The sequence below is a fragment of the Chrysochloris asiatica genome, unplaced genomic scaffold (assembly GCF_000296735.1).
Source record: "Chrysochloris asiatica unplaced genomic scaffold, ChrAsi1.0 scaffold00048, whole genome shotgun sequence".
NCBI classification, from domain to species: Eukaryota; Metazoa; Chordata; class Mammalia; order Afrosoricida; family Chrysochloridae; genus Chrysochloris; species Chrysochloris asiatica.
Genome location: NW_006408566.1, coordinates 13,512,889 through 13,535,797, shown reverse-complemented (window position 1 = coordinate 13,535,797; position 22,909 = coordinate 13,512,889). Strand labels below are relative to the sequence as shown.

At 35.4% G+C, this 22,909-nt stretch overlaps 1 protein-coding gene across 8 annotated transcripts in view; it reads right to left on the bottom strand.

Moving 5' to 3' along the window:
• DOCK7 (dedicator of cytokinesis 7) overlaps positions 1–22,909 on the bottom strand; it is a 254,019-nt gene that overhangs the window by 78,849 nt on the left and 152,261 nt on the right. For 4 of the 8 annotated variants that reach the window (XM_006862471.1, XM_006862472.1, XM_006862473.1 and 1 more), the window contains 9 exons: positions 21,377–21,469; positions 20,094–20,183; positions 19,060–19,155; positions 16,445–16,585; positions 16,239–16,352; positions 13,609–13,779; positions 9,487–9,626; positions 5,470–5,639; positions 4,295–4,449 (listed from right to left, as the gene is read on the bottom strand). In XM_006862471.1, coding sequence (XP_006862533.1) covers positions 4,295–4,449; positions 5,470–5,639; positions 9,487–9,626; positions 13,609–13,779; positions 16,239–16,352; positions 16,445–16,585; positions 19,060–19,155; positions 20,094–20,183; positions 21,377–21,469 — 1,170 coding nt within the window. The remainder of the gene's footprint in view (positions 1–4,294; positions 4,450–5,469; positions 5,640–9,486; positions 9,627–13,608; positions 13,780–16,238; positions 16,353–16,444; positions 16,586–19,059; positions 19,156–20,093; positions 20,184–21,376; positions 21,470–22,909) is intronic. The other 4 variants (XM_006862475.1, XM_006862477.1, XM_006862476.1 and 1 more) reach the window with 1 other exon arrangement.

The following is a 22,909-nucleotide window of genomic DNA, read 5'->3' as shown; positions in this document are numbered from 1 at the left end:
ATTGGGCTGCGAACCTTAAGGTCAGCGGTTCGAAACTACCAGCCGCTCCGTGGGAGAAAGATGAGGCTTTCTACTCCCGTAAAGATTTACACCCTCGGAAACCCTGTACAGGGTCGCTATGGGTCGGAACCGACTCGACGACAACAACAAGAGGAACAACAACAACTAGGGAGGTATGTGCACCAAAGAATAGTCAATCATTTGAAATCAAAAGGGCAGTCTTTACTTAAGGACAAAGTTCAGAAGGTTTGGGAAAGAGGGAGGAATGAAAACTAGAAAGACCGGGAGAAAGTTGGAGAAAACTAGAAAGACAGGATAAGTGATGTTACATTTAAGAGACTGCAATCAGTGAAATGAAATGATATGTTGAATGCAAAAGAGATGATCTACTCTGTAAATCTTCACCCAATTCATAATAAAAGATTAAAAAAGGCATCGCCACAAATATGAAAAACTGAAATCAGACAATAGAGGCCTAAATCAGAAGGTAAAGGATAGACAGAAAATTTCATAAGTAAGAAAGTTTAAAAACAAAAAGTTCTGCTTAATAGTCTAAGAGCCTAAAAAAAATCATAATGGCCTTTGAATACTTTGAACTGAATAATAAAAATGCTACAAATAAATTGGCACATGTAACAAAAATCACTATTTAAAGGAAAATATAAGGAGGGAGCCCTGGTGGTTCAGTGGTAGAGAATCAGATGCTAACAGAAAGGTCATGGGTTCAAGCCCACCAGCAGCTCCACAGTAGAACAGACATTGCAATCGACTACCAAAAAGATTAAATAAAAATTCCCGTGTCATCAAGTCAAATCCAATTCACAGCAATCCAGTGGGGCAGAGTCAAGCTGTCCCATAGGGTTTCCAAGACTGCAAATCCTTAAAAAAGCAGATTGCCTCATCTTTCTTCCTTGTAGCAGCTATGGATTTGAACCATTAAACTTTTGGTTAGAAGCTGAGCGCTTAACTGCTGTGCCACTGGGCTCCTTTCTCATAAAGATTACAGCCTAGGAAACACTATGGGGCAGTTCTGCTTTATCAGATAATCACTGTGAGTCAGAATCGAATTGATAGCTCACAAGAAAGGAAAATACATAGGCTTAAAATACATATCAAGGAAGACAATTAGTGAGGAATGTATGTATCTCAATAAATTAGACAAAAATTATCAATATAAACCCAAACAAAGTGGAAGACAGGTAAAAATAAACAATCAAAAGTGAGGAGTCATAGTACCATGAAATTGGTTTTTTATAAAAACTAAAACTATTTGTCAAATTTCTGATGAAACTGAATAATAAAAGTAGAAAATGTCAGTCACAAAAAATGAAAGTTTATATTTACAACAGATGTTACATCTATAAAAAATATTATAGATGATGTGAGGCACAGCTTTATATGTCAAGAAAGATGAAAAAATAAAAACTATTCAATAACAACATTTACTAAAACCAGTGTAAAGAAGAAATAAAAAACTTATAACCATTAGAGAATTGAATCGTAATTCCAATCTTAAACAAGCAGCTGCAAAGAACAAAAGAAAAAGAAAAACTTCCTACATCATTTTAATTAGCAAACTTAAGGTAATTTCAAAATCTAACAGAAATCAAAGATACAAGAAAACACTTAGTGCAAGGGACTAATGGGCCCCAGGAGTCCATAGCTTCCACTAGCCTGAGACCAGAAGAACTAGATGGTTCCATTGACTATTCTCATCAGGAACCAAGTTGAAGGTCCCAGAAAAGAGATGGAAGAAAATGGAAAACAAAATTCAAATTCACTAAAAAGACTAGAAGTACTTACTGGTCCAACAAACTTGAGGAAACCCTGAGACGATGGTCCCTCAATATCCTTTTAACTCAACTGAAGTCATTCCCTAAGTTCACCTTTCAACCAAAGACTGAACAGGTCTGTAAAACAAACACTGGGGCGAAATAGGTTCTTTAGAATAATCAATTATACAATCAAGACCAAATAGACAACATCTGCCTAAAAGCACAGATGAAAAGGCAGAAAGGGGCAAGAAAACTGGACAAATGAAAACAGGGAACCAGGGGTGGAAAGGAGGAGAGCGTTGATGTGTTCTGAAGAATGCAATCAATGTCACAAAACAGTTGAGTATAAGTTATTGAAAGGAAAATTAATTTGCTTTGTAAAATTTCACCTAGAACATAACAAAACATTTAAAATGATACTAGATGCACATACTATCCATTTCACCTAGCCTGGATGGCTTGATAATCAGAACTCCTTGACTAGAGGAAGGTAAAGAAACTGATACAATTAGCAAGTGTAAATTCCTACATGTGATAAACTTGACCTTTGCTTATGGATGTAGTAGCTCATAATACCAACTGAGTCTTTACATCAAGGATCAAGCCTCTCTAACTCTATACTAACAAAGTTTTAGTTAAAGGGTGTTTGGCATCTAGATAAATAGAACATAATTGAGTCTGGAAATAAATCCTTAAATTTGTAGTTATTTGATTATTGAGATGGGAATCAAGACAATTCATTGGGGAAACAAGGTGTTATCTTAACAATCATGTTGGGTTTCTCCAAAATCAAAGATAAGGAGACACTTCTGAAAGCAGCTAGGGAAAACAGAAGTGTCACATACAAAGGCAAGAAAGTCAGATTAAGCTCAGATCTCTCAGAAGAAACCAAGCAAACAAGAAGGCAAGGGGGAGACATGTATAAAACCCTGAAAGAAAAAAATTGCCAACCAAGAATCCTTTATCCAGCAAAACTATCAATCAAATACGACGCTGTAATCAAAGCATTCCAGGATAAACAGAAGCTAAGGGATTTTGCCAAAGCCCAGCCTGTGCTACAAAACATCCTAAAGGGAGTTCTGTGGACTGAGAACCAACAAGAACAGATAACAACCAGAGATTGACATACGTGACAGAACCTCCCAGAATTAAGTCGACAGAAGGAAGAGTCAAGAACAGAGCAAAACTGTAAGAACAAACTCAGAGAATCTGGGAGGTCAGTCTATGATCAAAACAAGTACAACGTAAAAGAAGGTAAACATATAGGAACAGAGATCCAGATGGTGAGAAGGTCAGGTAGATTACAGGATAAAATAAATTGCACTAAATGGAGAGAAAACTTAATGGACTATAACGCAAGCTCAAAGAAAATTAACATTTCACAACATACTAAGAAAATGAAAATCCAAGAAGAACATGGAAACATTAAAACTATGAGAAAACACACAAGAAGGAACACAAAAAGCATCAACAATCATACTGGGTCAACTAGGCATTCTTGTGAAAGAATTAAGTTGGCCTCATACTTCACACCACTACAAAAACTAATTCAAGCTGTCTGTGATTACTAAAGGTGATTCCAATCAAAATGTATTTACTACTTTAGTAGACTGCCTGGGGCAGAGAAGCCACTATCTTTAGGAACCTTGGTGCAGTTGAACTGACAATTACTGGGTTGTGACCTACAGTTGATCATTAAAATGGACACTCAAAAGAAGTTACATTATTTACTTGGTTACAAAAATTATTGTCAATACATCCTATTCAATATATATAAATTGAACACTGGTACCAGATAAAACTACAGATGGGATTCAAACATGCATACTATCCCATTATTATATATAATCAACAATTTAATGTCTTACAAAAAATTTAACTAAAAATGAATCATGGGCCTTAAATATCAGAGCTGAAATTATAAAACATTTTAAAAAATAATAATCATAAGACTAAATTTTAATGACCTTGGATTCAGCAATAGACTCTTAGACATGCCACAGAACCAAAGAAAAATTAGATAAAACGTTGTTAAGTGCCATCAAGTCGGTTCTGACTCATAGCGATCCCATACAGGGCTTCCAGCTGCTCCTTGGAAACCCTATACAGGGTCGCTATGGGTCAGAATCGACTCGATGGCACTTAACAACAACAAGAACAACACTTTTCTAATAAACCACGTATGTGTGAATATGTATGGTTTGTGAGTTCTGTGTAGCTGTTGCAATGAATTATCAAACCCAGTAGAGAAGTAGAGTACACCATGGAAGGAGTTTCTGCTACCAGAAATAATGGAGAAGTATAAAAGTAGAGAAATATTTAACTTCCACCTCATAGGAAACAATTTTGTGCTGAACCTGATTTTTATAACTCATGAATATAAGACAACTGATTATGCTGCATTTCAGGTCCTAAAGTTTCTGTAAAATATATAAAACTCAAAGTATTTTTGCATCAGCTAACACCTTTGCAAATATTTGTCTTTCTGTAAACAATTCCTGTTGAAGAATTGTTTCTACCGTTGATGTGAGGAGAAAACTGCCGGGTCTTGTTAGCTGAGGAACTGATGTCCCTGCAATTGCCATGGCAACTGTCTGGCTTATCATGCTTCCACTCTCGCTTTCATAATCATCTGTGGTGATACAAATTGGTCTTCCTCGTTGATTATGAGTCTCTGGAGAAAATAATTAGAAAAGATTTAAATACAAAACTTCAGGCTAGCTCAAGTAACAATTATTGAACATGTAACTCTCTTCTTTATTCTGCATTATTGTTTAAAAGAAAAAAGCCTGTTAATATGTAAACATTAATAATTTAACCAACTTAATTTAAACAATATTTTTAGTATTTTAAGCACTAACTCACTCATGCAGTGGTCACATACTTTATAGAGAACTCTGACTGGCTAGTAAAAAAATTATTTAATAATGTAAACATATCTAGCTTCAGATAAGGAAACTCATTTTAGTGATCAAAATATTGGTAAAGCTATTCAACTTTCAATCCCTCTCAGGAAAAGAGTTGGTTATCTTTGTATCATTGGCACTAGTCAAGAATTCTTGGCACATATTAGATATACAGTAAATGTTTGTTTTTCTTTTTATTACAATCAAAGTAATTCATTAGACTAAATACTAGTTTAAATGCAATCTACAGTGTTTTACTACAGTCAAAGAATTTAAGTAAATATTAAATATGCAATATAAAAAGCCATAAAACCTTGTGGATCTCAGCTTTCAAATAGCAACACAGCTTCACAGTATTAATCCACTGTTCCCAATAAACACAATTCCTGATATTCAGGTAAATGCTAATTTCAATTATAATGTATATCTAAATAAAACTGAGACTGAGGTTAGTAGACATTTGTCAAGTTTTTATTTTGTTTTGTTTTCAGATTTACAATATACATACAAATAAACCTATGTCCTGAACGATAAGTCTATATATAAAAAATAAATCACACACATTATTATAAAATCATTATTTTAAAATCCATTAAAAGAATTACTTACAGAAAACTTGCAGTGAATGCCCTCATATAGCCAAATGTTTTCAGTAATGTGATTATTTCTAGTTTACGTTATTCTACTTGTTTTTTTCTAAAATAAAATCTTCATCCTTGATACTTTCTAACCCCTTATGTAAACATTAGGCTTTGCTTTGAAAAATCTGTCTTGAATATAGTAAATACCTGTAAAATCATACAGCTGAGGTACAGTTTCCATGATAATGCCAATCAGAGGTAGATACAACATGGCCACTCGGGCCTTAATCTGGGGGTCAGAATACCGCGGGTCTGAGTCATGACTGGATAGTAAATTATGTACCATATTGATGACTTTTTTATGCAGTCCAAACAGACTATTTTAAAAGATGAAGAAGACAAAAACAGTGAGGTCAGAGAGATCAATTAGTATCTTAAAAGCAGAGTAAACCAAGATACTGAATTAATTTTACTCAATTTAACTTTGCCATGTATTTATATAAAACATTTTTCATTTAAAAGTTAACGAATGTCTTTCTGTATGAAAATGAGAAAAAAGGAAAGTCATACAAATTCACTCGAGTAAATCCGCATATTTTAAATTAACTCCTTATAAGTGCATTTTAATATTCAAGTACTTATAACCACTCATATTTTAAGGCCTGTCCCACACAAAAACGGTAAAACTTAAGTAGTTGTGTATTTCATTTTATTAAATCGGACATTTCCACATATACCAAAAGTGCATTTTTATTTGCTTTTACTTAAAGAATATTCCTCTAACTGATGTATCATGTAGTCCCATTGATTAAGATTGTCTTTGACTCTCTAAAATGAACTTCTTTGTTCATTTACCTCTTTTGGCAGTTTAAACTTTTCTAAACTCCCATATGCCCTCAGTTTTCAACTGGGCTAATACACAAGCAGGAGTCCTGGTGTGGCGCTATAAGATCGGCACTAGACCAGCAAGGTTGGTGGTTCAAACCCACCAGCCACTCTTCAGACACCCTATACAGGGTTGTTATGAATTGAAGCCAACTCTCAAAGGCACTTAAGAACAACACACTAGCATAGGTTACTCTTAATTTCAATGTATATATAAAATATCTATTTTGGCCTGTCTTCTCAGATTGAAGGCACTTTGACTATGCAAAGCTTTTTAATTAAAAATGTATCCATTCCACCTTTAACTGGCTCTTAATAGTAAACCGAGCAACCTTTTCACATCTCATACTCTCCCATCAAGCCTGTTCATCAATTTCCTCAAAAGACCTCATCTCCAACTTTCCTTAGGAAAGAAAGGCCATTCTGAATGTGTTCTGGTCAGATCTTTTAACACAGCTCCTTCTTTATACCAAATTCCATCATCTTTCCTTTTGTCTCAGAAAAAGTTGTACCTTCCTTCAGAACATAATTTCTCCATGTGTTCAGTGAACCAATCTTTCTTACATGGCTTCCATGGCCTTCTTAAAACACGCCTATTATACCTTGAAAATATATCTTCAATTAGTTTGTTCTAGCTTATGTATTATTTCTCATTATAAAAAGCAGATATAGTATTTCTTCAAAAATAAACTTCCCAAATAAGAGACTATACCTAGGGTTCCCATGTTCTTTCTCAATATTTACCCTCCCCTCCAGCATTTGTTTTTGAAGCTAACAGTTAGTTTGGAGTGTTCAAAATATGGTTCGATAGTAGCTTCCTCATTTATTTCATGTTTAACTTTTAACTGTGGTTTGTGTGAAAGTTTACAAAGCAAATTCATTTTCATCCAAAACTAATACATATTTTGTCACATGACATTGCTTGTGTCCTCACAGTGTAGCAACACTCTTCCCACTTCCTCCCATGCTCCTCGTTTCCATTCATCCTTTGGATCTCTGCTCTTGTTCAAATGCTGTCCTTTTGATTTCCTGTAGTTAATTATTCTGAGAAGTGCATTCCCTGGTGTTATGGCTCACTATAAAGTGAAGGCCTATTGTTTAGCAGGAGTTTGAATGTGGTGCTGTGTGATAAGCATTCAACCACAAGATCAGTTTGAACCACATGGTTGGTGGTTCAAACTTACCTGTCACTCCTGGAAAACCCAACAGAGCGTTGCTATGGGTTAGGACCAACTCAACAGAACTTAACAAGAATAACACCTGTTTAGCTATAAGTTGATCGATGGGTAGCTTCATCATTTATTAACTATAAGGCTTAACTTATCCCTATCTAAGTTTCCATTACAGAACCTATCTCAGAAGGTACTCGTGAGAATTAAGTTACATATTCTTAGTAACAAACTTATTAACTCCGCTTACTTTGAATTATAATAAAAAATTTCCTTTGTTTAGTAAGACCACTATGAAGCAGTTTTCTGTCCCTTTCAGCTAAAGATATCCTGATACACCAAATAAAAGTACAAATTCAAATGATTTGGAAATAGTAGCTATTAAAGATATTTAGTATGTTTTACAGAACTGTTTCTTAAGAACATAACTCTTTCATTTATGCACCAAATACATCAAGACATGTTTGTTTAAGCTGTACTATAGTTATCTCCCTTTCTTATTTGAATAGAATTCTTACATGTATGTATGAGTCAATACAATTTAACTACATGTAAGAATGAGGAAAACTGACAAAAAGGAATTACTATCCAAGTGAGTTTAAGAGTCTCAATTTCTGAAAACACTATTAATTAGTGTCACATGCCCCTGCACACCAATGTTCAATCTAGAACTATTCACAATAGCCAAACGAAGAAAACAGCCAAAATGTCCATCACCAGATGAATGGATAAACAAAATGTAGTACATCCTTAAAATGAAATAGTACTCAGAATAGAAAGAACTCAAGTGCTGATATATGCTGCTATATAGATGAACCTTGAAAATATTATGCCTAAGTCAATCATAAAAGCACAAATACAATACAATCTCACTTATATGAACCAGTCAAATACATAGAAGAGAAAGTCTATTAGTGGGTACCAGGGTTGGGAGAAAGGGTAAAAGGAACGGCATTGCTTAGGGGGACACAGATATTGTTCATGGAGTAGTATAATCCCACACAAGATCCTGAGATTGATTGTACCACATGAAGAACATAATCATTATCACTGAATTATACATGTAAAATTACTGAATTGGCAAATACTTTTATTGAATTGGGAAATGTTTTGTTATGCACAATTAACTGCAAATTTTTAATAAAAGAAAACTATAAACATACCCAGAATAATGCTAGAGCATAACACATCAAGCTGTTTCTATAAACTCAAATTTTCAGACAATTTTATAACTTTTTCTTACATATCAATTTCAAAAAAAAAAATTCTCTAAAAGTATACACACCTTTAAAAGACCTAAAACCTAAGGATATTTGCTTATAGGGCAAATTATGAAATAAAATACAGCATTTAATAATGCCAGGTAATGTATTTTCTTCATAAGGAATCACACAGACATCCTGTTTCCTCAACTGAAAAATACCTACTATATATCAACAAATCTAAGTTTTACCTATTAATATGCACCATTCTCTTATGGGCTATTAAGAAGGAAAGGAGCCCTGCTGGCACAGTGGTTAAGAGCAAAGTTGATAATAAAAAGGTTGGCAGTTCAAACCCACTAGCTGCTCTACGGGGAAAAGATGCAGCTGTCTGTTTCCACAAAGATTACAGCCTTAGAAACCCTTGGGGCAGTTCAGCCCTATCTTATAGGGCTGCTATGGATTAGAATTAAAGAGCTCTGATAGCATAGTGGTTATGAATCGGGCTGCTAATCTTAAGGTCCGCAGTTCGAAACTACCAGCTGTTTCGTGGGAGAAAGATGAGGCTTTATGCTCCCATAAAGATTTACAGCCTTGGAAACTCTGTACAGGGTCCCCATGAGTTGGAACTGACTCCACGGTATTTAACAACAATGGATTAGAATTAACTTGACAGTAGTGGGTTTGGTTTTCATTTATTAAGAAGTAACAAAGTGCTGCCAAATAAACCATGGTCTACCAATGATTTAAAGAGACATTTTAAATGCAGATATGACCAAATTTATGAAACAATGTCTTAGAATCAATGAACTGAGAAATAGTATGGGTACAGAACTCAATGAATACAGAAGTAGGCAAAAAGTTGGAAAGAACATTATGCTGATTATTAGGAGGTTTAAATTGGATAATTTTGTCTCATTGTTCTATATTAAATTGATATTCTACATGGCAAAAACTGATCTACTCACCCTTCAGCATCAGGGTCTAAAATGACAGCAAGCTCAGTCAAAACAAGTCCCGCCAAATAATGCTGTTGGCGGAAAGGCACAGACAATTCAAACATATTTGCAATCTTCTGATCTTGAACGTTGGTAGAAAATCCAGAACTCTGTTGTGGAGTAGTATGAAAAAATATATATATTAGCTGTGCAATAAAACATTCTACAGAGGAAGAGCACTGTAACAGATGAAGAAGAAGTATTATCTAAAAGGAGCTCTGGTAGCGCAGTAGTTAAGAATCAGGCTGTGAACCACAAGGTCAGCAGTTCAAAATTACCAGCTGTTCCATGGGAGAAAGATGAGGCTTTCTGCTCCCGTAAAGATTTACAACCTCAGAAACCCTATGCAGGGTTGCTATGAGTCGGAACCGACTCCATGGCACATAACCATCACCCACAAAAAGGGAGATAAACTGTACCTAGTGGTAGTTTCTTTAGTATGATTATTATGAACACTGGAGGATGTGACTGCTCTTACTCTTGGAATAAGAAACTATGCAGGATTAACACTTCTAACTATTTTCAATCTCCTTATTTTCTTAATGAAACTTGTCTATCTACTTTGTTCTGTATTTAGTCACTTAATGTTTCAACATCATACTTTGAAGAGACAATAAGAGGCAACAAATTCCAAATGATAAGCTAACCTGCTCACTACAGAGTGCAATAGACAAGTCTGTAAATTCGAAATTCCAGTATAATTGTCCTTTAAAGAAAACACTATAAAGTGGAGGGTCAGGGGAAAAGAGGAAGACCTCACACAAGATGGACTGACACACTGGAAGCAACACTAAGCTAAAGCAGAGCAATGATTGTGAGGACACCACAGGACTGGGCAGTGTCTTGTTCTATTAGTCACAGGGTCACTTTGAGTCAGAACCAACTCCAATGGACCTAACAACAATCTCAAGAAGATACGATCGTGTTGAAGTCTACTCACTGAGTTTTTAATAGCAGTTAAATACTGCAAATTAGCATCCCCCAAGATGTACATCTTAGGACTAGAGTGGTGCTGTTGGATAAGCACTCAATACACGGACAGTTTGAACCACAAGGTTGCCGGTTCAAACTCACCAGCAGCTCCTTAGAAAGTCTATACAGGGTTGCTGTCAGTCAGAAACAACTCAACAGCACTTAACAATAACAACAAATGATGTACATCATACCAGGAAAATGTTTAGTTGTGCTTTATTGACTATGCAAAGGCATTCAACTGTGTGGATCAAAACAAACTATGGAAAACATTGCGAAGAATAGGAATTTCAGAAAATTTAATTGTGCTCATGAGGAACCTGTGAATAAACCAAGAGGCAGTCTTTTGAATAAGGGATATTGTATGGTTCAAAACCAGTAAACGTGTGCTTCATGACTGTGCCCTTTTATTCTAACCATTCAATCGGTATGCTGAGCAAATATGTAAGAAGCTGGATTTTATGAAAAAGAACATGGCATCTACAACATTGTTTGCTAAAAGCAAAGAGGACCTGAATACTCAGCGGAACCGACTTATCAGCATTTAGTAATAACAACAACATAATGAAAACAAAAATCCTCACAATTGTACCAGTGAATAATATCAAGATAATTGGTGAAAAGATTGAAGTACTGAAAGGCATGATTTTACTTGAATACACAATCAACACTTACGGAAGATGCAGCCAAGAAATCATAGGTATAGTTTGTAAAACCTTTTTTACATAAACTACATAAATCTGCTGCAAAAGACCTATTTCTTTAAAATGTTAAAGAGCAAAGATATCAGGTTGAGGATTGCGGTGCATCTGACCTAAGACATGTTATTCTCAATAGTCCACAAAGCCTGTGAAAGTTGGATAATGAATAAGGAAGACCATACAAGAATTGATGCATTTAAATTATGGTATGGGTACAAATGGACTGCCAAAAGACACACAAATCTGTCTAGAAAGAAGTACAGCCAGAAGTCAGGATGGTGAGACTTCTGTCTTTGGACATGTTCTCAGGGAGGACTAGTCTCTGGAGTAGGACATCATGCTTGGTAAAGTAGAGGGTCAGTAAAAGAGAGGAAGACCCTCAATGAGATTGAATGACATAGTTGCTATACCAACAACAAAAATACACTGCAAGGTCACAGTGCTTTTAGCCTCATCTCCTTCTAATATATATTCTGGACCAACTAACTAGATGGGGTTTCTTAGAAAAACTGCAATAGATGGCAGATAGAAGAAGAAATCTTCTTCCTAACAAGTATACAAAATTATCTACTACCTCCTTGCCCCCCAAAAGTCGGATATCTTTGCTAGCTAGTAGAATCTAAAATTATGTAAGTAGATAAGAGTGAACAACAAAATAATGAAAGAAATTCTACGGGAAATTTCCTGGACAAATGAGATGTTCAGTAGGGAGTCAGATTTGAACAAATATGTTTCATTATAGGTTTTACAAACTGTACCTATGATTAATTTGTCCTTTACTGAGCACCTCAATCTTTGAAAAACTATAGAGGAAGAAAGTAAAAGACCAGCCTTCTCTATTATTTATGTATATATACACAGACACATGTTAAGAGATTAAGGAAACAGACTGTCTGCCTCTGGAATAATGTAACAGCATTTCACTAGGAAAGAAGAAAAGCCAGGCTTTTCTGATATGAAAAAACACAACATCCCTAATCTCAATGTGTAAGCGAAGACCAAGAATTACAACAGTAACACTTTCTTAATCTTTAGTGAACATACTAGCTGTTGAAGTCAAGGGGAGCATGATGATAACCAACAAAGGTCTTCATGATTTCCTTTGGAGGATCCATGGTGGTGCAATGGTTAAGTGCTTAGCTGCTAACTAAACTATTGGTGGTTCAAACCCATTAGCAACTTCACAGAAGGAAAGACTTGGAGGTGTGCTCCTGTAAAGATTATAGCCTAGGAAACCACAGTGGGGTAGTTCTTCTCTGTCACAGTGGAACACTATGAGTTGGAATCGACTTGATAAGCACACAGCACCAGCAAAGTTTCCTGTGAGATTTCTGGATACAGAGAGTTAGAGATGGGGTTTTGCTAGGCTTCCCATATAGTTTGACTTCTCCTTCTGCTAATTCATCCTTCATTCTTCCTTTCACAGACATTGAACCCTAAAATCCAGGCACCCTACACTCAAGCTCAGTGTCTGCTTTCACAGAACTCAACTGTGAAAACATCTAAATTAAGTGTGTATAGGTAGGTTTATTCATTCACATGTGCATGAATTTGTGAGTGGCCATAAAACATAATAGTTAAGAATTTGGGTTCCAAAAAAGCCAGTGTGCACCTTGTTACAAAGCCCTGCACTGCCCCTTTTTACCATAGGACCTTGGGTGAGATCCTGACCTTCTTGTGTTTCAGGATTTTATCTGCAAAATGAGGATAATAATAGGCCTTAGGGATATGTCTTGGGCTGCTAACACCAAGGCTGACGGTTCAAACCCACCAGCCACTCCTTGGGAGAAACATGAGACAATCTGCTCCTGTAAAGATTTACAGTCTCAGAAACCCTACATAGGGTAATTACAAGTTGTAATCAACCTGATGGCAGTGGATTCACAGACCTTAGTAGGCCTGGTGGTACAGTAGTTAAAGTTCTTGGTGGGTACCAGAAAGACTGAAGGTTTGAACCCACCAGCCAATCTGTTGGAGAAAGATGTGGCCATCTCTTCCATAAAGATTACAGCTTTGGAAACCCTATTCTGCTCTAAATTACAGACTCACTATGTGTCAGAATCAACTTAATGACAACAAGTTTGGTTTAAAAAAATTGCTCCAAGGATTAGATGAGTGAATATCATCCAGCTCCATACAATAAGCACTGGACTGCAAACCACAAGGTCCATGGTTTGAACCCTCCAGCTGCTCCACAGATCAGATGAAAGATGAGGTTTTCTGCTCCTGAGAAGATTTAAAGCCTCAGAAGCTCTAAACTGGGAGTTGGAACCAATTCAACTGCACTTAACAATAACAACAACCATCCAGCTTCCAGCTATTATTCAGTAAGTGTTCATTGTTTTTCCAGTGTTAATTTTTTTTTTAAAGAAATATGTACTTATACACACACACATATAAGATCATACACTTTACATACCTGAGATGTTGCAGAGGAAACAGAGGGAGATGGAGATGCAGGCGGAGTAAGTAAACTACAGGGTAAGTTTAATGTAACATAGTGCTCATGGCTGCAGATGATTCGCAGAAAATCCAACCTCAAGGACACTAAGATACTTGGATTTGGTAATGAATAAAGCTTTGAAGAAACCTAGTATGCATTGCATAAGTGAAAGAACACCAAATAAGTATATCAGTTTTCCAATATTAACACAGGAATTCAGTACTGAAGAATTTAAAAATCTTATTAAACAGCAAATTTTCAGCTTTATGGTTTACATATAAGTATCAGCTTTTCCAATAATTGCTAAAATGACAAAATTTCGAACCATAAGAGTTACTGTAAAACTCCATTTGATTAACCAAAATTCTGTATTATTATATTTCCATTATAGCATTAATATTTCCACTTTTCAAAAACTTGTAAGAGAATGTATGTTAAGGGTTTTCGAGGAGAATGTATAGTGACCACTTAACCTTTCAAAATAACTTTATCATCACTTCTTAAAAGTAAGTCTTTTTTTTTCCAGAGCACTTTGTGTTTTTTTTAACTATTTATTGGGCTATTTTCTCCATTACAGTACATATACAAGGAGACATACAATATACTAACTAAATAGATTTATGATCTCTAGGATCTACTATGGAATCCTGCTGAGGTACTTGTAGGATAAGCACTGAACTGCTAATCACAAGGTCAAAGGTTCAAACCCACTACCCACTACTTGGAAGCCCTTTACAGGGTCATTGTGACTCAGAACTGACTTGACAGCACTTAACAACAACAGAAGGTCACTATCTGTAGAATAAAGGCAAGACAAGTTTGGATTGCATAAAAATTTGGGAGAAAAATATAAATAATGCATTGTTGTTGTTAGGTGCCGTCAAGTTGATTCCAACCCATAGTGACCCTGTATAGGATTTCCAAGGAGCAGCTGGTGAGCTTGAACTGCCAATCTTGCAGTTCAAATGGCTTTGGAGTCTGGCGCATTAACCTATAGCACCACACCAGAACTCCAAATAATACATGGTACTGCAAATATTTTCAAGTGGGTCATTGCCCGAGCATAGTTTTTAACAACAATAACTAAAAAACAAAATAAAACAAGCAAACAACAAAGAATAAACCTTCAAAGTTCTAATATTAGACTGTCAAATAGCATTGTAGACCAGTAGTTCCTTAAAACCAATATGGATTAGCTGGGAAGTATTTTGTAAGCACTACAGAAGGCACTTAACAACAACAACAACAACAACCCATTCCCACCACCAAAGTTTTAACTCTTCAATAATTTGGGGATAGGACCCAGTAATCTCTATTTAAAAAACTCTCGAGGTAATTCTGGAGTCCTGGTGTGGTGCTGTAGGATAAGCACTGGGCTGTTTATTGCAAGGTTGTCGACTCAAACCCACTAGCTGCGCCTTGAAAAACCTATACAAGGTCAGAACCCACTCAATGGCACTTACCAACAACTAGGTAATTCTGGAATGTTTACACAAGGGGCTTCAAAACGTTCATGGAAAACATCTATCTTTCAATTCCATTTTCCCACAAATTTTTGAAACCAAGTTGACCATCATAAGCAATACCTTAATGGTTTCCAAAAGGGAGATGTTATAAATTGGATTGAATCCTCACATTGTTTGTATTGAAACCCTTTAGCTGCACGTGCAGTCCTATCTGGAAACAAGTTTTTTCTTTTTATGTTAATAAGGCCATGCAAGAGTAGGTGAGTCCTGAACCTAATCACTCTGAATTATAGTAGAAAAATAGACAGAGATACATAGGGGGAAGACAGATGCCAAGGAACCCCAGGCTACTGACAAGGAAGACCTTCCCACCAGTACCACACTCTGAATTTGGACTTCTAGCCTCCAGAACGGTGAGAACATGAACTTCATAAAGGCACCTACTGGTGATAGTTCTATTATGACCGTAATAGTAAGTCAAGACAAGATTTCATTAATTGTTTGATAAATTTGTAAAACAAAATCAGCTGTTTATAGAAAAGTTCCAGGATACTTATTTAGTAAAAGCAACATACTGAGTCCACAAATATCATGATGTCTCAATCTCCAGAGCTGTGGTGGCAATAACACATAGCATAGCAAAATCACCTTGTGATTTAAAAAAAATCACCCAAAAGTTCAGTTAGCTGCTCATTCAATGTAAGTGCTACAATGGAATGCATCCTTGCATTTAAATTATTAACTTCTTGGTATGCTCCAGAAAGAGAATCAAAAAGTTCTCATGACTGGGGACAATATAACTCAAGGAAAAGCCTATGGTACTGATAATCAGTTTGCCACAGTCTTGAGTGCTACTAAAATAAATGCAGTTTATTTTTCTCCTTGGAGTCCTGGTGTGGTGCTATAGGATAAGTGCTGGGCTGCTAACCACAAGGTCAGCAGTTCACACCCACCAGCAGCTGCTCCTTGGAAAGTCTATCCAAGAAACCCAATTCAACAGCACTTAATAACAATAATGATAAAAATATGCTACACTTTTTTAACATCTACATAGACATGTGTCCTTGAAACTAATTTAGCGTTAGGCCTAGAAAGGAGCAAACAAAGCATTTAAATATTTTATTACTAATTATTCATTACCTGTTTATAACAGGACTTTATAAGGCTAAAGACAAATCCTCTGTCCATAACAGAGAGCAAATCATTGAGAAAGAATGCCAGACTTGTGTTGAGTCTTTCAACCATCTCTATGTCCTGAGAAAACAAAATAAAAAGCAAAAAACATTAAAATATGAAACTTTAATCTTAGCTTGAAAGAGACTGAATAAAAAATTAGTTGTCATTACCTTCTGAAATCGTGACACTATATCACTAGCAATAGTGCTGACAAGGGCAGAAATGTCATCCATGAAACGTTCTGGAAAACGATTCTTCCTTGGAGCATCAAGTTTGTCATTAAAGTATAAATGGTGTACCATGCTCTTTACCTGAAAAAAAGATATAAGCTACGAGTGTTCATTTCTTACTGATTTAATTTACAGTTTCTATAATTCTACATTGTAGAACTGGGTTATTTTTACCTTATCTTATGTTTAGTGCCACTGAGTTGGTTCCAACCCATAGCGACCCTGTATAGGGTTTCCAAGGAGTAGCTGGTGAGCTTAAACCACTGACCCTGCATTTCAAACAGACTTTGCAGTCCAGTGCACTAACCCACAGCGCCATACCAAGACTACATTTTTACCTGACACCTTGTGAATTAAAAGATAGCTGAATTAATTTTAGACCTGCAAATATTTTTTAAATTTCCTATAATATTTAATATCTGGCACTGTAGAATCAGCACTGGATTGCAAACCACAAGGTTGGCAGTTCAAATCCACTAGCTGCTCCTCAGAAACTCGATATAGGGTTGCTATGAGTTGGAAACGACAAGATGACACTTAACAAAGAAATTTAAAACACAATTCTATCACTGTCATAAAATGATCTTACTAATAACAAAAAATTCTGTGTAGATCAAAAGAACAAAATGTCATGCCTCTGATACTGTTTTGATAAAAAATTTCCAACACTCAGGAATTTTGCCATTTTCTGCCCCAAACTGTAAGACCTGAGAGATTAGAAAACTTGTCTTCGTTACAGTGCCTTCAGCACCCAGTGTATAGTGGTGTATAGTGGGTGTAAAGTAAGTATTTGATTGTTGTTATTGTTAATGTGACCAATTGGTTCTGTCACATAGTGACTCTGTAAGGGGTGGGTTTCAGGGGCTGTAAATCTTTGAGAGAACAGAAAGCCTCATCTTTCTTCCTCAGAGAACCGTGTACTTCACATCCAGTGTTTACCCTATAGTCACCACATACCCCAAATAGCTGATGACTAGATATTAAAAACAAATATTTGTTTAAAACTAAGACTGATTTACATTTATAAAAAGCTTTAAGAGATATATTCTTACTTCAAAACTGGGGCAGTGGTAATAAAGAATTTGAAATTTCAGGGAAACAAAAGCTAACATTCTATAGTTAGCCAAAAAAAAAAAAAAACAACACTTTAAACTGTTGCCTTTAGATTACTTTTAGGAAATCTGAACACAAATGTAAAGCTATAAAAAAAGTCAAAATGACAATTTCCATCTATTACTGAAAACACTTAAAATGTAAATTTTATGTTTATTCTCTACTGGGGAGTGAGGAGAGCTTCTTATCATTCATTTGCTGTTGCTGTTAAGTGTCATTGAGTCAGTTCCCACCCATCATGACCTTGTATAGAGTTCCCAAGGAGTGGCTGGTGAACTTGAACCACGGACCTTGTGGTTCAAACTGACTTTGCAGTCCAATGCATTAACTGACCCCTCCATGAGGTTCCCAAATTACTTTAATGGGTAATTTGGATTTCTGGTGTGGCTCTGCGAGTTATGCGCTGGAATGCAAAGTCAGTTTGATACGCAAGGTCAGCGGTTCAAGTTCACCAGTCGTTCCTTGGAAACCCTATACAGGGTCACCATGGGTTGGAATTGACTCAAAGGCACTTCATAACAACAACAACAACAACAAATCACTAGAGAAAAATGTCCTCTTGTTTCAAACAAACAACATTCAGTGCTGAAATGAACTTATAAATTCTGAATATGTTCCCATTGCGTTTTCTCTTTTCTTCTCTCTCGCTTGTCCCTTTCCTTTTGTCGCTGCTTTCATTCTCCTTTGCTTCCATTTATTTTTTACATTTTTTTTTTTTTGGAAGAAAAGGTTGCAATGATATTTGCTTTCTATAAGTTAAAAGATTAATCAAAGGTTCCCTCGAGCCAAAATGCCAGGGTTTAAATACTAGCTCTGTTATCTTCAAGTTGTGCTTACTTAGACAAGTCACTTAACCTCTGTAAGCCATAGAGCCATGCTAGCAGATTGTGGACTCTTGATATCTGCTGTTTTTGCTTATTTATATACATGCATCTATTTGCTTACACATTTATTAAAATATTAATCCATTCTTTCACTCCTTCATTTTTAGGATAACCTATTAAACCAGGAAAAAATATTTTGTTTTGCTTTTTATTATTAGCTATAAACAGGCACTCCCCAAAGGGCTTTCTAGCAGTGAGTAGATCTATAAAACTCTCTTTATCTATACCTGGCATAAAATATCTACAGTACTGCTATCACACATTTGTATGTTTAGACAAGGAAAGCATCTGTCACAAGTTTTCTTTAAAAAGATAGCAGCTTCTACAACCATTTCTGGAGAAACATGGAGTTAAAGTGAGTCTGAAACTTTTCTAATTCTACAGAAACTATCTTGTAGGTCCATAATTGTTATTTACAGATATAATATAAGTAATCTTGTCTTATGTATAACCACAAAATAGACAACAAAGATAACAAGGATTAATAATGAATACCATGAAGTTTTTCACACAGAAAAAAAAAAACAGAAACTGAAAGAATGTGTTTGGTTTGCTCACCATTAACTCAAAAAAGAACCAGGCCTGTTGCAAAGCTGCCTCCCGAACGCTGCCACTGCAAACCACCCACTGCAAAGCCAGCTCCTCATGAAAAAGCTATCCAGAAGTAAACCCAAAGTTATTATCAAGAACAAATCTGCTGATAACAAACACTAAATAATAATGCAAATACAAATGAAGATATCATGAGACTAAGCAAAACATGGCATGTGAACCATTCAATGATGCAGTGATGACACCCATTAACGAAACGACTATTTAGCATATAAGACAGCTGTATGCTCAATAGCTTAAAAAAATTACATGTTTTCTTCGAGTAAAATGTAATTTTCAAAGGACATGTGAGAAATGGCCTCCTAAATTGTACTTGCAAATCGAAACTAGATCAAAAACCAGTTATGATGAGCATCATGTTTTTACCTGAATATTTATGTTACCATGTGCAAATATAGTCACAAACTTTGCTGGTACAATTTAGGAAATATATTCAAAAATTTGAATTTTTACTTAAATCACTACTTTTCAAGTGTTTAGGTATTTAAAGTCTTTTCTTTGAAGAAGAAAAAAAAAAGGGGGGGGGGAAGACAATTCCTGCCTTATAATAAATACACATACAAAGCATTTACAAATTGGCGGATATTAAATGAGAAAAGACTAACAAAAGTGCATAAGGGAAGCAAATCAACATCTCTTACTAAGAGTGATAATTTTTCTAACTCATCTTCCTTTCCCTGGAGATTCAAAACACAAAACAGAAATAGTTACAGAAACAAAATTGAGTTGTTATGGTTTTTGTACTAAAATCCAATAAGCAAATTTGAATTTACTTAACTCCAAAAACAGTCTATCCCACAAGATAGAAATACTATAATATAAAAGATCAAGGCATCAGGCAAGCAGTGCTTGCTCTGATGCATGTTAAAACACAGTGCAATGATTGTAACATCTCATACTGGTTATGTAAAGAAACTTTACATCTGTTTAATCGCTAAAATTACTTTCCCCCTTTATGAACTGTCTTCATATGAATCTACCTTTTTAGTTGGTAAACGTCCCGTTAATGTTTGTAAGAAACTTGACGTCTCTGTGTGCGAAGACATACGATTACAACTTCGATCCATAGCCTATGGAGTGGAGATGAATGAATGACGAGATAGCATTAAAGTTTGCTGTGGATGATTTTGCAGCTCAAGGAGTATGTATAGATTTAAAAATAAGAATTTTAACATGGTTTCAACAACCATCTATGTTATGGTTCATATCATTTTCATCATTTTAAGCTGCTTTAATGACAATGCATTAGAAGTATAAAAATGGCTTCTATATCTCTTTTGTGTTTAAAAAGAGTATTTTACTGACTATGTACTATTCAAAGTGCTGCAAAGAATGAAACTTTTATTTGTGTGATCTATGCACATGCACATATATAGTAAAGTAAAAACGTACTTCTCAACTTGTCTTAGGCCACAAAAGAAGTCAGGGGTTTTAGTTCAATAAAGAAAACAAAAAGTTTAAAATGATTTTTTTGCTTTATAAAAAAACAAAACAAAACTATTATCAGAAACTATTCTTTTGGTATGCCTGGTTGTTATTATCCAATATAAATCATTCATAATATTAAACAGACATTTAAATTTTATATCAAGAACATTTTCTTCCAGGGCCAAAATGCAGATGAGAAGTATATTTTGAGGAACCATGCAGTATTAGCATTCAAGCAACTAGACTGAAGTAATCAAAACCTAATTCAACTTAATTATAACAAATTTCATACTTTGCAACACAATTCAAACTTAATTTTGCTATTGGCATTTAACAATATTAATATACTATTTGCAGTTAATTTCAGTGTACTACTAGTCTTCCTACTCAGTGATCATGAAAAACACAAATAATAATAAATGCTACATGAAAATGATCCAATAGTTTTATCTAAAAGTAAAAGCAAATTAAAACTATGGGCTGTTTTTCCATACAAAAATCCCTACTAAAAATGTGCTTCCCCTAGAGTGCTTCCACCATAATCAAAGCCATCAATTGTATAAGCAGCAGGCACTGAAATCCCAGTGAGAGTACATAGAAGGAGGAAGAGGAGGAGAAAACAGAAAACAGACAGGGAGAGCAGACTGGTGCAACTGGTTGTATTCATGCAGATTAGCTAGGAAATGTGCTAAGTAAACAAACAAACAACAACAACAAACCAACACTTTTTAATGATGAAAAAAGCAAGCCACTGAAATCACAGTATGTACTAAAAAGTAATGTTCTAAAGGGAAAACTCAGCAGCCAATAAAGAAGCTTCTAATGTAAACACCACCTGTGTTGATTCTGCACTTGGACTGGGGTTGGATCCCCATGGGGCAGCTTTTGGACCACCAGTGTTAACCCAGGAATTGGAGCGATCTAAACCCTAAGCATATAATAGAAAGCAGTTGGAAAGGAAAGAAATATTACATGTTGCATGCCATAAATTATTCTTAAAGAAATCTAGACTTTCCAATGCAGACATGATTTTAATTAGTACTGTTAAAGCAATCAAAACTTATAGGCACCAATAGAGTATTAGTTTACCCAAATTATTTTACTACAACAACATGGTTTTAAAATAAAATAACCAAGAGCACCAAGTACAACATGAAAGATAATTCCCTTTTATGTAAAACGTTCACCTTGAAATACCAACAACTAAAGTTCCCACAGCGCCATCCCTGCCACCCAATCCTTTTAAAGATGGTGGAAAAGAAATAACAAATAATTTTCTCTGAATTTAACTAGAGTTTGAAGGAAGAAATAGCAGGAAAAAAATTCTCATTCTTTCCTAAAGTAATTTCATTTAATTATATATCTCATGTAGTGAAACCTACTGCACACATACTCCATAATGGTATTTAACCCTGTATCCTTTTTCCCTTTTTAAAGAGATAGGCACCATGCAGTATCAAGCAAGCATTTGAATTTCAGTTGTTATTAGATGTCATGGCGTAGGTACTGACTCATAGCAACCTACTGATGCACAACAGAACAAAACACTGACAGGTCCAGTGCCAATCTCACAATTGCTGCTACGCTTGAGTCCACTGCTGCTGCCAATGTGCCAATCCTTCTTGTTTAGGGTCTTCCTCTTTTTGTCTGACCCTCCACTTTACCAAACATGATATCCTTCTCCAGGGACATATTATCTCCTGAAAATATGTCCAAGGTATCAGAGACGAAGTCTGGACATCCTGGCTTCTAAGGGGCATTCTGGCCATACTTCTTCTAACATAGATTTGTTTATTCTTCTGTCAGTCCATACTACTTTTAATATTCTTCTCCACAACCATAAATCAAATTCATCAATTCTTTTGTGGTCTTTCTTATTCATTGTCCAACTTTCAGATGCATATGAGGCTACTGAAAATACCATGGCTGGGGTCAGGGGCACCATAGTTCTCAGCAACACATCGTGTATTTCCTGGCTGCTGCTTCCATGAGTGTTGATGGTTGATTCAAGTAAAACGAAGTCTTTGATAACTTCAGTCTTTTCTCCATTTGTCTTGATGTTATTTATTGGTCCAGTGGTGAGGATTTTTGTTTTCTTTACATTGAGTTGCAACCCCTACCAAAGGCAGTGGTCTTAAATATTCATCAATAAAGTATTTTAAGTCCTTTTCACGTTCAGCAAGCAAGGTTGTATCTATCATCTGCTAAATTATAACAAATGTTATACTTGTAAGACAGTTCAAATTAAAATAAAGAAAAAAATGATGCCTAATACTTGTTATGTCTTAAAAATGACGGTGGATTTTCAATTGCATTCACTTTTATTATGCTTGTTATATTAAATACATAGGGGTACTTTTGATATAAA